The sequence below is a fragment of the Acomys minous genome, assembly GCF_964271855.1.
Source record: "Acomys minous genome assembly, chromosome: 9".
NCBI lineage: Eukaryota > Metazoa > Chordata > Mammalia > Rodentia > Muridae > Acomys > Acomys minous.
Window position 1 is genome coordinate 34,968,082 of NC_140490.1, and position 16,380 is coordinate 34,984,461.

Here is a 16,380-nt window from a genome sequence, read left to right on the forward strand (position 1 = left end):
TAGGCCTAGTACTGGAAGCTTCAAGCCTCAGTACAATCTAATCTAGGTCTAGAATGTTTTCACCCTCAAAACTTACTGCTCAGTAAGCTCACCCTTTCTTGTTCTAAGCTCTGGCTTCTCTCTTGGCCTCTGACTGAATTACTCTGCTGGCCTCATACCAACTTTGGCAATCTGTTCTAATTTTCTGGCTCCTTCTCATTCTCTGGCTCATTCTGTCTTCACCTGTGTCTAGTTTATTCTCTCTTCAACCTCTTTCTGTAAAACTGCCTCCTCTCTCTTCCTACGCTGCTCTTAAACAGCCTCCATTTCCTGTGCTGTTTTCGTGAGAGTTGGGCATATCCCGTCTGTCAAATCTTTCTCTGATTCGTCACTGATCCTCCCATTCAATTAGACATCACTTTCAAACTTGGCTTCTTCTACAAAGTAACTTTACCTTCATCGTTTGGGATTAAAGGCATATAGCACCACACCTGCACTTAAGATTTTCTTCACCTGAAACTTGCTCTGTGGAAGGCTGGTGGCCTTCAACTCATAGATATGCTTGCCCCTGTCTCCTGGGATTAAATGTATGTGCCACCACTGCCCAGCATGCCTGCATTCCCCCCAGATCACACAGACCTAGAAGGTCTTTGGATGTGATCTCTTGCCAGAGCAGCCATGTTCTCAATTAAAATTCCTCTACAGCTCTCTCCTTCCACAGCTGTGTGGGGGTCTGGAGGTGTAGTGGTCTTGTTAGGCTTGCATATAAGTGCATGTAAGTGTCTCTTCTATAGGTGACATCAGCTGTTGTACAGCAGTACAACCTTGGGTGAGTGAGAAAGTGCACATCTCTGGGTCCACCCAGGCAAGAGGCCCTCAAAAAAGCTTATCTGGGAGGAGACTGTGAAGAGCCAGCTCATGCACTGAGCAGGCTGGAGGCAATCAGGCAGGGTTCACTAATAATATAATAAATCTGCCCAGTAAGCGCACCTTTAGTGTAGGGATGCCAGGAAGAACCTGTCTATATCATCACAATGGAAATTACTCTCAAAGCTGTTACACGCACTGTGTGCTGCTCAGCCACCCCTGGCCTCCCTCCCTGCAGTCTTTCTTGTATATTGATGCCCTGTTGCCTAGCCTAATATCCTGGAGCTTGGTAAGAGTGCGGTTTGGCTAGCTTGGTGATCATGGAGAAGCAGGGCTTATGAAACCTTTGTCCATGTGCTCCTGTCTTGCTGAGGTCATCTGCAGGTCTCATCACCAGGTTTACTTGCTATTTTGTGGTTCTTTTCTTTTGGGTTTCTACTCACTTCATCCACGGTTCTTCTCCCCTAACTTTTTGTCTTTGGTGGAACCCATTTTCCCCTCTTCCCACATGACTGTTTTTTTTCACCACTGAAGGATGGGAAATGGAAGTCTTGGGAGTCTGCATTTATGACAAGTTCTCCAAGTAATTCAGATGCCAATAAAGCTGGGAACTTTGATCTGAGACCACTTGGAAAATGGCAACTCTTCCAGGTTGCTCCATGCTCCACTGCTTTGCACTGTCTCGGCAGGAGACTGGGGAGGAAGGAGCTGAGCTAAGCTGTAATCTTTTATTGCAACAAAGCCTGCTTTGGGGAGGCAGAACAAATTTATCTCTACCTGCAGACTCTAGGAAAACATCAAACTGAGCTTAAAACTGACTCCAATTATTAACAGTCTTGACTTGGGAAATCCAACAACAGAGAAAAATAAGAGGAAAGGTAGGAAGAAAGGAAGGAAGGAAGGAAGGAAGGAAGGAAGGAAGGAAAAAGAGAAAGGAGCCCAGAAGGAGACCATAGAGTTAGTGAAGTGAGCCCTTCTCTGCAGAGTGCGTCTCCTTTCCCCAGCATATGTAACACAGGGTGATGTACACTTGTAATCCCAGAACCCAGGAGAACAAGGCAAGAGAGCCACTGCAAGTTAGGGCAAGACCTTGTTTCAATAAAAACCAAATGAATGCAGCCCCGGTCCTCTGGATAGAGATGTCAAGATTAATGTTTTCTCAACAGGCAACATATTTTCTAGTCTAGGGCTGGGTTAAGGTCTGAAGTCCACAAGGCATCCTGTGCGCTGGAACCCAAGGCATGAGCCAACACTCACAACTTGAAATAAGAGAGCCTAGGAACACGGTGCCTGCCTGTGATCAAAGCGCCTGGCCTGGGGGCTCATCCACACCAGTGTATTTCAACAGTTTTACCTTGAGGGACACTTGAGGGCTCTGTTAGGTACTAGTCCATACCTCTGAAAAGAGTAAAGAGAGGGGCAGCTACTTTACGTCACTAAAATGTTGAACACAGTGAGTCAGAGCTTAGCATGCCAAAGTAATATGGGGGTAGCCTGCACGGTGGGAAGGTAGAGGGTTGGATGGGAAGGCAGCTGGGGACCAGAGTGTTCCAGACTCACAGAGCTGGCCCAGGGTTGGGTGACTTAAGCCTGTCAGTCCTGAGCTCAGCTCTGCTGTCCCAGGGGAAGGCCTTTGCCCTGCGCTTGTGCAGGTGGCTGTGAGTGTCTCTGACTTCACGCTTAGCTACCTCCAGTGGTCAAGGAGGTTCTGCCGCGCTCTTCCCTCTTCTTCCTACAGGTCAGTTGAGTGTCCAGTACTTCCCTGGATTGTCCGTCCTGGAGCACAGGCGTCACTGGCCCCTGCCTGTCCTGGATGCTTTTGGAGTTTATGTACTGGTCCTATCAATAGAGCCTGGAGAATAGAACAAAAAATGACCCTGAGAATCTAGCACATTAAAATTAGCCTCTGCCCCGACTTCTAGAGAAGGGAAGAAGTAAGAGGAAGCAGCGCTTAGTATGTGTCTTTTCTGTGTTTGCTGTGTGGTCCTCAGAAAGACCATCTCAGAGAAGACGGATGAGAAGCCTTATGTGAGCATGTTTCCGGGTGCACTTTGCTTTACTCAATGTATGTGAAAGCACTATTGATTCTTTTCTCTCTCTCTCTTTCTTTCTTTCTTTCTTTCTTTCTTTCTTTCTTTCTTTCTTTCTTTTCTTTCTGAGACTGGGTTCTTTGTGTAGCCCTGGCAGTCTTGGAACTCACTATGTGGATTAGGCTGGCCTTAAACTCAGAGATCCATCTGCCTCTGTCTCTGAAGCACTCGGATTAAAGGCTTGCGATACCACGAGCCAGCTCGTGGCTTGGTTCTTATCTAGTTTGTTCAGTCTGACTACATAAGGCACTAAACTCTGTGCTTTAAAAGAAGGAAAACAAGAAACACTTATAGAACAAGGAAAATGAAGGGCTAAGGGCGAATGTCCACTTTTGTGACAAAGATGGTGACAAAGAGTGTAGCTCTGTGACTCCTAGTGACTTTTGAGAACTTCAACAGATGACTCGCCAAGGTTCTGCTACAGATTTTAATAAGTTACAACTGCATTTATGTCAGAATTATGCATTTATTCTTATTAGACTATTTTCAGTCTAAATCCATCACTACAAACTGTATTTTTCCTCATGTAGATCCACTATCTTAAAGATACATGGGAACCTATACATTGCAAATACCTACATCAAGATATAAACATTCAACTGGCTGAACAAGAGCTGTTAAAAATAAAAACAGACCAAGAGGATTATGAAAGCCTATGCAAGATTCAAGGAAACGTGGAAAAGGAAGTATTAGCCCTCAAACATCTGGTTCAAGAGAGTATGGTAAGTCAAGGTCAGTTCAACAGCATGAAAGGAGAGCCAGGCAGGAACAAGGCATATCATCCTTAGCTTCATTTCACTGAGAATGACATTTTGGGTAATTCTGTTGTGTGTTTCCTCCACTTTACTTACAGCAAGTTGATTTGTATATTTCTGGAAGGTAGATGACCTAAGTTCTCCCCTTTAGAAATTCAATTCCCATCATTACATTATAAGGATTATTGTTTTGAGTCATTTGTCTTTTAAAGCTAGTTTGTGTATAAAAAGTCTATTGGGAAAAACCCGCGTCATCCAGTGGATTTGTTCTTAAGTTACAATGCTCAAGTTTTAATTTTTTTTTTGAGGCAAGTTTTCTCTATGTAGCCTTGGCTATCCTAGACTCCCTTTGTGGACCAGGCTGGCCTCGAACTCACAGCAATCTACCTGCCTCTGCCTCCCAAGTGCTTGGATTAAAGGCGTGTGCCACTATGCCTGGCAAGTTTTAAATTTTTGAATGACTCCATGACTGAGAGTTATCTGGTAACAGGAGTGGAAAAATGAAAGTGGCTCTCAGCTGAGGCTGTAACCCAGTGGCAGGGCACTTCAGCAGCACACACAGGGCTCCAGATTAGACTTCCTTCAGCGGCAAAGAAAAAAGAAGAGCCAGTTAATGTTCTCTGACTCAGGTGTAGTGCAGTTCTAGGAAATCGAAGGTAAATATTTTAAAGTCCAGCATATGGTATCGAATATATACAGCTGCTAGTGATTTATGAGTTCTGGAGATACATACACAGTACTCCCTTTGGATATAGTTATTTTTAAAAATATTTACTTCATTTTAGACACAAGCAGAAGATGAAAAAACATTAGAGGAATTAAGAGAGAACAAGAATGGTTCTAGAATGAGTCAAGTGATGCTCAGGGTCAAAAGTTTGGAATCAAAACTCCCTGAGATAAAAAGTCAAGTGGATTCTTCTAGAAGAGAAATGGAAAAATACAAACAACGCTACATAGAAGAAAATAAAAGTAGAAAATCACTCTCTAGTGCACTAAAGAAGTAAGTCAAAACAGCAATGGAAAATAATTCAACTCACTCATTGGTCTCTAAAGCATGATTTCTAGTAAAACCTGTTTTTTAGATCAGTAGAAGATGAACAGTAGCTACACAGTAAACGTTGAAAAATAATGGTAGAGAATGAATTGCACTTAAAACGTTAGTCCGCGACAGACGGTTTCTTCTCAGTTTTCTAGCTTTGGTTTTATGTTGTGGCTGCCCCTTTTATATTTTCACAGGGCTAGCCTGCTCTACTAGTCATTTGTTTTGTTGCTGTTGTTGTTTGAGACAGGGTGTCGGTGTAGCCCTGCCCTGAAAGTCATTATGTAGATGAGGCTGGTCTTAAACTCGTAGAGACATGCCTGCTTCTGCCTCCCAAGTGATAGTATTGAAGGCAGGAGCCACTATGCCCAGCTTTATTAGTGTTTTGAATATCTACTTTTTTAGTTTTTGTTTGTTTTTTGAGTCAGGGTTCCTCTGTGTAACCTTGGCTTTGTAGACCAGCATGCTTGAACTCACAGGGATCCACCTGCCTCTGCATCCCTGAGTGCTGGGATTAAAGGCATGCACCACCATGCCCAGCCAAATACCTACTTTTTAATAAAAATACTCCTAGATTCTTTTCACGGAATTATTAATGAGTTTATTTTGAAGGTTGTGCTTGAACCCAAATGGGGGAGGAGCAGCTGTAACACCACTACCCTGGGTACATTCTGAACTTGGGAAATTAACTTTCCTCAGTTGTGATCTTTGGTATCATCAGTGCCCATGGCAAACTTCCGCTTCCACTTTTTCTCTATTCTTAAAGATAAACTCATGAGAAAAGATTAAAACATGAATAAATGGATATGTAATTCACAATGCGGTTAAAGTAATTCCTTGGTTAGTGTGAGAGGGTGTGTGCAACACAGAAAACACAGGACCCAGCTCTTATGGCTCGGCAATGGGCTCACTCAAAGGTTTCTTCTTTTAAAAAAGTGTAAATGTGTGCGATGGCTTCAGAAAACAGGGTCTTACCTTCAAGTTCTTTGAGGCATCCAAGGGCAATGGAAGAAGCCTGCATAGTTTTGGAAGCCTTGTGGGTCTCCCCTAATGAAACTCAAAGGGAGGTTTCCCAGGCTTGCCACTGGGAGTTTTGTTAGCTTGTCTATGGCCACTGCAAGAACATTAGTTCTTTGGGTCACCCCACTGGCTATTTCCTCTTCCCCTTCGAGAATGATCTCTTGGGGGGGGATAAATCTTAATTTATATATAGATTATGGACAGAGTGCACAGATGGTGAATGCAAATAGATGACAAATGATTTCATGGGATGATTAAAAAAACCCAAATTGGTTTACTAATGACAAAGTCTTATGGTTTAAAAAAATTTTATTTATTTTATTTTATGTGCATTGATGTTTTACCTGCATGTATGTCTGTGTGAATGTGTCAGATCTTAGAGTTACAGACAGTTGTGAGCTGCCATGTGGGTGCTGGGAATTGAACCCGGATCCTTTGGAAGAACAGTCTATGCTCTTAACTGTTTGAGCCATCTCTCCAGCCCCCTGTGGTTCTTTTTTTTAGTTCTTATTCATTGTATACATTTAAGGAGCACAACGTGATATTTTGACACAATCACATATCGAGAACTCACTGTATTGCTAAACAAATATAACATAAATATGTATATTTAACTCTTTGCAACGAAAATATTTCTGCTGTCATCTTCAGGGATCTTGTAAGTAAAACCTTCCAGAAGGTGGTAGTTGTGACTCACTGCTAACCCTGGTAACCCTGTCATCTGAGAGGGGAACAGATGTCTTTTGTGTTAGCAGTGAGGGATTCCTCCTGCATAGATGCTCTTCTTTCACAACAGCTGTAAATCTATAATTGTGTGAGGTTGGTTTGCTCTGATACATTTTCAGCTCAAAGACTATTTGATGGGCCACTCTGATTATTCCTAGAGCATTTTTCAGAGCAAAACAAGTAATTTAAGAGTTATTAAGGAGAAAAATAAGATGCTAAATACATCCTTGTTGCAATCTTCACAGGATGATGGAAAGACTTGAGGTATCTAAAAAGAAGCTTGTGCGGGTCAACCAGCAGAAAATGACCTTGGAAACTATTCTGAGTTCCCTGCCTGTTCAACAGTGCCCTCAGACTGCCAAGCTCAATCCTGCTGTGGGACGCAGCCCTAGTCTGCCTCCAAACGATTCCTCATTTCTTCCTACTTCAGAGCCGCAGCCTGTTGGCAAGAGCATGAGGAAGGGCCTGTCCAAGGTTATTAAAATTGTCTTTTGTTCAGGAAAATTTCAGTTCCCAATATAATACTTGCTTTTAATTTGATGAAATACTGAGTTGCTTAGTTGGATGATGCATACTAAGTAGAAATTACAATAATTTCTTTTAACAAATAGATATTTTACAGATTTTAATGAGCCACTAGAGCTTGTTTTTTACAAGAAATACCCAGTTGTTGGGTCTTGTAGGGTGGTTTCGAGGGGTGGTCTGCAAGATGCTTTCAGGGCTAGTTTCAGGTCATCTGTAGAGAAACTGCATTTCTGTTGGTTGTCCCTTATCTGGCTCAGCAGGCCAGCATCACAGGATGAGTACAGTACTTTTCTAATATCCAGAGACCCAAAGAAAGATAGGGTCCTTTTTGGGAAAGACCATTTCAAGTTCTGACTTTCATTTTTAAAAAATGAGATAAGGCTGGGCATTGTGGCGCACGCCTTTAATCCTAGCACTCGGGAGGCAGAGGCAGGCAGATCGCTGTGAGTTCGAGGCCAGCCTGGTCTACAAGGTGACTCTAGGATAGCCAAGGCTACACAGAGAAACCCTGTCTCAAAAAAAAAAAAAAAACCCAAACAAACCAAAAAACCAAAAAATGAGATAAGCTCATTTAAATGGAGAAAATATAGTTTTTTAAAGCTTTAAACCGACACAAGCCACAAATGAACAATAAAAATGACCTCATATATATATGTGTATATGTATATCTCAATATACATATATATATTGCAAATATCATTTTGTAATCAACACCAATGCAGTAGCATAATACTGAATAACTACTAAGTTAGCAGAGTGAAAGTGGGGTCCCAAAAGTCCTGGCAATGCAGAATAAGTGGACGCAGCATCTAATAGATAAAGAGCACCTTATCTGTCGTAGAGTTACTCTGGACTCAGCCAATTGGATGTTCTTATCCTGGATTGTGTCTGTTTGTCTCCTCAGGAGACTCAAAAAAGGTCATCAGAAAAGAGACATTTTTATCTCTTCTAGCTCTAACTGGCAGATGTTGGTGACTTTAAACCTTCATGTGAGGAAGGGATTTTCAATTGCTCTTCCAATACTCAAAGACTTGTTTTTAAAAAAATCACTTACTATTTGCTGCTTGCCATTTGAGAGCTAAGACACCCCTAATTTTCACCAATCAGGACAAAACAGGAGCCTTCATTGCTCAAGATGTTTAAGTAAACGTTGGGGGATTTATCATGGAGAAGCCCCTTCCCCTAGTATTTTATGCCTGTCCTGTTCCGTTTGTCTTCCTCTGGTCTTTGCTATCTCTTTCTCAAAGCAGTTGCCCTCAGCTGTGATTTCTACTGTGTAGTATTCAATGCTCACTGAAGGAGAGGAAAGGGATGGGTAGGATGAGGCCACAGCACAGCTGGAGAGGGGAAATTACTCTACCAGGTGCTCTTGAAGAACTAGGAGAAGACAGGTGATATCTACTTGAATTTGTTATTCCTCACGTAGGAATTATCTAGTCCTAGGGTTAAGATCTGTTCACACAGGCCTGAGGTGTGCTCAGAGGAAGAGTGCATGTTAGCTCACACAAGCCCTGGGACCCAGTCAGCACCAAAACATGTAAGCAAGGAATTAAATGGATCACGTGGGAGGATGATAAAGGGAAAAGAAATGAAAGGATGCCTTTAGGACAGAAGTAAGGAATTTGGGGCAATGTTTTTTCTTCTTCTCCCTCCCTCCCCCCTCACTCCTTCCCTCCCCCCCTCTTTGTGCGTGCCGTGTGCACCTGCACCTGCACACACTGAGGCCCCAATGAGGGTGTCTGGCTCTCTGGTGCTACAGTTACAGGGGGTTGTGAGTTACCTGACACGGGTGCTAGGAACTGATCTGGGCTCCTCTGGAAGAACAGTATATGCTCTTAACAGCCAAGCCATTCCTCCAGATACTGAATGGAAATTATATGTTATGAATATATTTTTGGGAAAAGTATGCATAATAACAAAATCTACTACCTGTAAGTGTTAAATAAATAATTCAGAAAAGAACTTTGGATGGAAGATAATGTCACATTGCTGGTTTCTAACATACAGTTTTCCAAAATGTGATACTACAGGAAGTGTTTCAGCCTCCTCTGGTGTTGAGTTGTTACACTTACAGGACTTTCCCATAGTGCTGTTGTCACAGAAATGTGATGGAAGGCAAACACTGGGAAAGTGTCCGTCAAAGAAGTCCCTCTTCTGGCCTATAGAGACTGAGGACATTGACTACCACATTCTCACTGCCACCAAGCATGTGCATTCTGCTTTCTGCTTCAGGGTCTGCTTGGGATGTCAATAAAACGACTTAGTTTCTTCCATACAAAGATTTAAATGGCAGCATAAAAACAGGGGGCATTTCCAAGATAGTCAGAAGTATTTTTAAACATTTTATAATTAATAATTTATAACTAATATAATTAGCAAACATAAAAAGATTTTAAAATTGTATTTTATGTGTGTGAGTGTTTTGCCTGCATATATTTACATGCATCACATGCATGTCTGGTAGAGAAGTTTACTACAACTAGTAAAATAGTTCATTCAGTAAAAAAATACATATTTATTTAAGCTTTGTATCAATAAATCATACTCTTTTTTAAAAAACATACATCTTTTTATTGTTAAGTCAAAGAGGTATCAAAGTTAAAGCAAAACGTACATGGTAAGACCTAACAAAGCTACAGAGGAGCATCAAAGGAGGTGAAAATGGAACTAGGCACAGGGTGGTTACGAATTATTGGACACAGGAAGGGAGAGCAGAGGGAGCACGGTGAGAATGCTCTGACAAGGCTAGGGGAGACATCTGGTGTTGCTTTGATTGCTCGCAAGCGCCCAGGTAAGTGAAGAATGGGATAAGATTTCTAACCTCCACTTTGTGATTAAGAGTCATCCGTCCTCCCCGTTGGTGCTGCCTCTGTCATCCTCTCCTTCCTCGGCCTCTTTCTCATCATCCTGATCAACTCCTGCTGGTCATGTCCCCGCCTTCATTATCGTCATCATCCAGCAGGTCACCCTCCTCAGCAGAGTCACCTGCACCTGCCTCAGACTCCAACTTCCCAGAAGTGCTGTTCTGCTCCTCCTTGGACGTTTCACTCCTCATCTGGGGATGAGAGGGACAAGCCTCTTGTTTGCTTTGTTCTTTTTCACTTTTTAAAAACTCCCTCTCCCCTGGGCTTTCCAGCAGAGAATCCACTTTTTGTTTTATCTGAGTCAGCTCCTTCTTAATGGCCTCAACTTTCCAGACTTGGAAAAGATCCCTAATTGCCTACTCTTCAAATTGAATTCACTTTTGCCCCTTCATGAGGTGTTTCCTGACATATGCTGGCATTTAGAAGGCACCACAGCTCAAGCAAGAGGAGGAGGAGGAGGAGGAGGAGGAGGAGGAGGAGGAAGAGGAGAACGAGGAACACATGCTGGGTGACTGCACATCCTGCCATAGTAATTCCACTGAAAGTCATAGTCGAAGTCACGTGAGGAGCCGAACATCTGTGCTGCAGATTGTTTCACACCTGCTTTCCCTTGATTCCCTTTTGGCTCTGCAGCCAGGTTAATATCTAAAACCTGGCCAGCAACATTCTGCCACCCTCTTCAGCCACAACAGCCTGGGAATTTCTTCCATTAACATACTGTATAAAGGCAAAGCCCCTATGCACAGAGCAACCCACAATTTTGTCATACTTTGAAAAAAATGACCTCTATATCAGACTTTTTGACCACAAGAAGGTTGAGATTTCCAATGAATACATGGGAATTCATGGATCGAGGATCTGTCTTGTTGCTAACATTGCTAGCCATCTCCTTTGATGATAAGGTGTCTCACAAAGCTGAAAACAAGAGGAAGGAGAGAGAGAGAGAGAGAGAGAGAGAGAGAGAGAGAGAGAGAGAGAGAGAGAGAGAGAGAGAGAGAGAGAGAGACTGCCTCTCCTACTGTGGGTCAATGCTAAGATGCCAAAGCTACAGCAAGCAGGGAGCACATGACTGTTCACTCTCTGTCTCTTCACAAAATCTAAACCATACTCTTAAGTAATGTATATTTAGTGAATATATGTCCCTGTACTCTTGTTCAGCTCTTGGCACAAATGTCTTCTCTATGATCTAAACTTAAAATAAGTAGAAATTTTATTTATATGATTTCATTTTCTTGAATCAATCCTCATTAGGTCTAGTGTCTAAAATTAAAATGGCTATCATGTTCATAATAATTACTTTAAGCATTCTGTAAATAACATTTGACTTATTTCAGAGGCAGATAGGATTGGTAAAGCGCATGACCAGAGAAGCAGAAGAAGGTATGCTCCCCAGCTTGAGAGTTAAATTTAGATTAAGTAATTGATTTCTAAAATAACTTATAAGCAGCACAATAGGCTTTTCTTTCTGGTTAAAAACTTCTACATCAACTTGTTCCTAAGTAGATCAAACAAAAGATGTGAGCACACACATCGCTAACACACATTTATTCCTTGTTTTTCATGATCTGTGGCTTTGTCTCCAAAAGTCTCTGTACCCTCATGCTTTCTATCCCAGCACTTTATCACTTCTGTCACCATCGCCCTCTCAGAATGATGGTAGAAAAGACCAGACTCTCCCAGCAACACTTAGATGAGGAGTCACTGTGTAAGCTGTCCCCTGCAAGTGCCATTTAAACTCCTGCCACTGTTTTCTCGCTGCATCACTTTCCCCTCAGGGAAGTGTTGTTTCCTTAGCCTGCACTAACACAAGCCATCCCCACCAGCCAGCTGGTTGGCCACACTCATCCTCATACCTTGCCACCTGCCTACTCCACTTCTTTCTCTGTAAGCGTCCCACCACATGTGTGCTTTTTTTCCACCTCTAGCTGTTTGTGGGCTCTGCTTCCATCTTCCTGGCCTGCTCTCTTCAGTGTTTCCCTCCACCACAGAGCCTGTAGTACTGACCCAAGATGGACTTCCAAGTTTCATCTGTGTGCTCCCACAGTTCCCTGTATTATACCTGAATAATAGCCACGAGCTGAGTGGACATTGCCTGTCCATCTGATTTGGGAGGATTACGTCATATGGTTGCCGAATAGTGGACCCTCTTGTCTTGACTCTGCTGCTTGGTCCGTGTGACTTAGCACATGGTTTTTCAATGAATACAAGTGGGAAACTGTCTGGTACTTAGCTATGATGCTATCAAAGTCTGGGTGCAAACCACAGGCACATCACAATTTTTCTCATTTTGTATTGTGGTTCATACACAAGTTGGTTCTCAAACACTGGTGATTCAATGTTTCCCACCTACTTCTGCTAAGCTACTTCCAGAGCCGTTGGGATCAAACATGTAATTCTTGCTTTTCTTTCTAGATTCTGCTCCAGTTGATCCTTGGTCCTTCGAAGCTTCTGCCTTGTGACCTACATAATCTACATCAAGACAAATAAAAAATGAGAACATTTAAAGAAAAATATTTTTTCTAAAATATAACATTTGTTGAATGAGAATTTCCCATTATAATATACTAAGTAAAAATCATAAATTTTAAGCAAGAATGACTGCTTGTCTGAATTTTCTCCTTAAAAAAATCTTATGCTACTCTCACACTGCCTGTAGTCCCTCACTGAGTGTTGAGGCCCAATGATCCTCTCACCGTGTAGGATGCCCTGATGGTGCCCCAATATTATGTAGGATTTCTGCAGGAAAACACAGCTGTATGGAGCTCATGAGTGCATTACCATGTCATGTCCAGAGGACCCCATGTCATAGCATTTCTCCCCAAACTTTGATGCTTCCATTCTTTCCTTCTCTCCCTTTTACAGTAGCACATGAGCCAGGTATGGTGGCGCACACCTTTAATCCCAGCACTCGGGAGGCAGAGGCAGGTGGATCTCTGTGAGTTCAAGGCCAGCCTGGTCTACAAAGCGAGTCCAGGACAGCTAAAGCTAAGGCTATACAGAGAAGCCCTGTCTCGAAAAACAAACAAACAAAAAAAGAAAAGAAAGCAGGCTAAACAAGCCATGGGGACTAAGCCAATGAGCATTCCTTCATGGATTCTGCTTATGTGTGTGTATGATGTTTGTGGTGAGTGTGCTTGTAAGGCACATATGTACAGGTCAGCAGCCAACTTTTGGGAGTTGGTTTGATCCTCCTCACATGGAGTCTAGGGATGGAGCTCGGGTTATTAGGCTTGAATGGAGAGTGATCTTGCGTGGTGAGCCATCTCAATGGTCTTCCCCCGCCACCCAAAGTTTTACTCACATTAACATTCTGTAGTGAGAATTTTGGTCTCTTTACAAACAAATGTTATGTGAGTATGTTTCTGTTTTAATCCTAGGTGTGGGATATGGGGCTGCTTCAGATTGTCTACAGTAGCTGACTATGATTTGTCTCCTGCTCTCGTAGGTAGGGATATAATTTTGCCAGCTGAGGATAGTTTATGTTTGGAATTCTGGGGCCTCTTCAGAGCATATATAGATGCCAGAGCCCCAGGAGGCAGCTGCTGCACCCTCTGTTGCTGTCTGCCCCTGCTGCTTGCTGTTACTGGTTGCTGTTTGTTGTTTGCTGGATTGCTGTTTGCTGGTTAGAGATATCCTGCTGACAAAGACCAAATTTTCCCCAAGGAACTCAGCACCCATAATCAGCAGGAAGTAGTCTAAGGATAGTGATGCCTCTTTACCTTCTAGCCTTCTTTCTTTCCTACCTAGTGTTGAGGGGTTGGAAGGTATAGAGGTGGTATATGGAGGTAGGAAATAGAACCAAAGTAGTCAAAATCTGGCTACAACTTTTCTTTTTTTTAAAATAAAAGAGACATATTTCTTATATTCTTCTCCCTCATTAAAAAAAGAAACGCCTTGGAAACTGCTATTAAGAAGGATACTTGGCTGTGCATGTATCTCAGGGGTAGAGTGAACTTGCCTCACACATGGAAAGCTCCAGTCTCCCTTTTAATGCTGAAAAAAGGCACGGCATGCTAATATAACTAATTATGTCTCAGTACAATCAACTATGAATTGTATAACACACAAGAAGTTTCTGCTTTTAGCAGTATTGTGTCCAGAAGAAGCCATCATGTTTTCACTGCTCTTGGAAATATCTTCATTTACCGTGTATAAAAAGATAGGATCTGAAGAACCTTGTGTTCAGAATACACAAAGATCTTTTATAACAACACTAAAAGGCCACCCAAGTGACACAGTGGGCAATGGATCTCAACAGACATTCTCCAAAGAAGACATTCAAATGGTTCACTAGCACAAAGGAAGATGTCCAACATTACCAGCCCTCAAGCAATACAAATCAAAGTACAACGAGATGCTACTGAATGTCATTAGGATGGTATATCAAAAGGTAAGTGCATTGTGAGGGCACAGCCCTGTAATCCCAGCACTTGGTAAGTGGAGGAAAACATACATGAGTTTGAGGCTGGGCAGCAAGATCTCTTAAAAATTAGTAAGTGTTGCAGGTTGAGGACATAGCTCAGCGATATAGCATGTATCTAGCACGTAGAAGCACTGGGGCACACGTAAGCATATAGGAATTGAGGAACATGAATCTGCTACATTACTGGTAGAACTGTTAAATATGAAATGGCACATCCCTTAGCACCTCTATGTGCTCAGCATGATTTATAATAAACACAAATAGAAAACCTAAATACCCACCATTAGATGAATAAGTAAACAAAGTGTGGTGTGTTAATACCATGGGATATTATATAGCCATAAAAGGAGAAGTGTACTGATGCGTCCTATAACACGAATAAACCTTAGAAACATTAAACTCGGTGAAAGAAGCCAGGCCCGAGAAGAACGGGATAGTTCTGCAGTAGGTGATTTCATTTCTATTAAATACCAGAGAGTCAGATTGGTAGCTGATAGGGGGTAGGGTCTGGAGGAACAAGGTGTAAGTGTTAATGGATACAGGGTTTTTCTGGAGTAATAAATATGTTTTAAAAATCAAACATTGTGTTGGTTATATAAGGACATACTAAAAAACCCTTTTGAATTGTATACTTTAAAAGAATTAATCCAACATCGATGTCCTCTGAGAGACTCCACCCAGTGGAGGGTTGATTGGGACAAATACTGTGACTCGAAGCATGTCATGTTGTGGAGATTGTGACTTTGTCTTAGCAACAGGCTGGTTTTGTTGATTTACATGGGGCCTAGGGCCAAAACCTCAATTGAATGCTATCATGTACCACCACTGTAAGTGTCACCTGGGCTGTTGAAACTCCTCCGTTTCTAGGAGTCCTCATGTGGATCCTCTTCTTAGATTGTAGGAAGTTTTCAGTGCATTAGGCTTCCACAGCACACCCAGAACGGCCCCAAAGTAAGTCACTTCCTGCGCTTTCTTCCTCCATCCCAGCTCCACTACCAGCCACACTGTGATCCCCATCTGTGCCCAGTGTGCCTTCAGAACATCTACAGAGACTATTACTAGTGGTCTTATAAGACCAGGAACAATTCATGCCCTTTAATGGGAAGCACAATTCTCCAGGGGCTACAGGACTAGGAAAGAACAGGATCGGGTACTCTGAGACTTTGAACATGTATCCTTATTTTTCTGAAAACTAGCAGATGTGGACAAGAAGCTTGACTCACATAAGTTTGGAACTGGAAGGTTAAGAGTGACGTGTTTTAGAAATGATGTTCAAGTCTATCAAGTCTGGATAGTTTGGTCTTTTGATATCTACTCTCTTGAGTTCTTTATATATTTTGGAATTTAGTCCTCTATTGGATGTGAAGTCAGTAAAAATATTTTTCCATTCTCTAGACTGTAGCTTTGTCCAATTGACAATGTCCTTTGCCTTACAGAAGCTCTTCAGTTTTGTGAGAATGACCCACACAGCTTTCTTGTGCCAGGCAAGTGTTCTGTTACTGAGCTCAAAGCTTACTCTCCTTTTAGTGTTCCATTTTGAGCCCAGTGTACTTTGCCCAGGCAGCCTTGAAGTTGTGAACTCCCTCCTTCAGCCTCTCGGTTATCTTCTGCCAGCCCTGAGATCTCTCCCTAGATTTCTTGGACACACAGACTTGGAGGAATACTAGCCAGCAAAGCTGCAGGGGTCTTCAGAGTGATACTTCAGTTGTCCATTAGATGTCAGTCTAGTCTAGCATGAGGAATGAAACAGGGCAGCAGCCTTCTTCCAGAATCAGGGAGTGATTTCCCTCCATGCCTGTTAAAAATCAGGTTTTCCCAGTACTGGGTCTTGTGAGCTGAGGACTTCAGGAACAGAATTTTTTTCTCTGTAAACACTGTAGCTGGATTTTGACAACACCTCAGCAGAACCAGGTGGCTTCAATGAGACTGAGTTTAAAGAGAGAGAAAAGGAGAAAGGAGGTGTGGTTGCAGATGACATTCTTGAATTGGTGGCTTCTCAAGGGGGTGGAAGAGCTGGAAGCCACACATTCCAGAGGACAGGATACACAGACAGATCAGAGTGAGTACAACACAGGGCTCCTCTGATGAACAC

General features: G+C 42.4%; 1 protein-coding gene and 1 pseudogene across 11 annotated transcripts in view; one reads left to right on the forward strand and one right to left on the reverse strand.

Moving 5' to 3' along the window:
* The window catches only part of LOC311604546 (uncharacterized protein), a 60,828-nt gene extending 48,368 nt beyond the window's left edge, over positions 1-12,460 (forward strand). For 5 of the 10 annotated variants that reach the window (XM_084794491.1, XM_084794493.1, XM_084794498.1 and 2 more), the window contains 5 exons: positions 3,467-3,658; positions 4,477-4,691; positions 6,722-6,950; positions 11,200-11,245; positions 12,278-12,460. In XM_084794491.1, coding sequence (XP_084650617.1) covers positions 3,467-3,658; positions 4,477-4,691; positions 6,722-6,950; positions 11,200-11,245; positions 12,278-12,324 — 729 coding nt within the window. In that variant the 3' untranslated portion in view covers positions 12,325-12,460. Of the gene's footprint in view, positions 1-3,466; positions 3,669-4,476; positions 4,692-6,721; positions 6,951-7,905; positions 8,625-11,199; positions 11,246-12,277 lie in introns of those variants that run through there. The other 5 variants (XM_084794495.1, XM_084794497.1, XM_084794496.1 and 2 more) reach the window with 5 other exon arrangements.
* On the reverse strand, positions 8,694-10,863 carry LOC311604555 (heterogeneous nuclear ribonucleoprotein C-like; annotated as a pseudogene). The gene has a single exon. The product of its transcript is annotated as a heterogeneous nuclear ribonucleoprotein C-like (transcript).
* Positions 12,461-16,380: the final 3,920 nt, after the last annotated feature.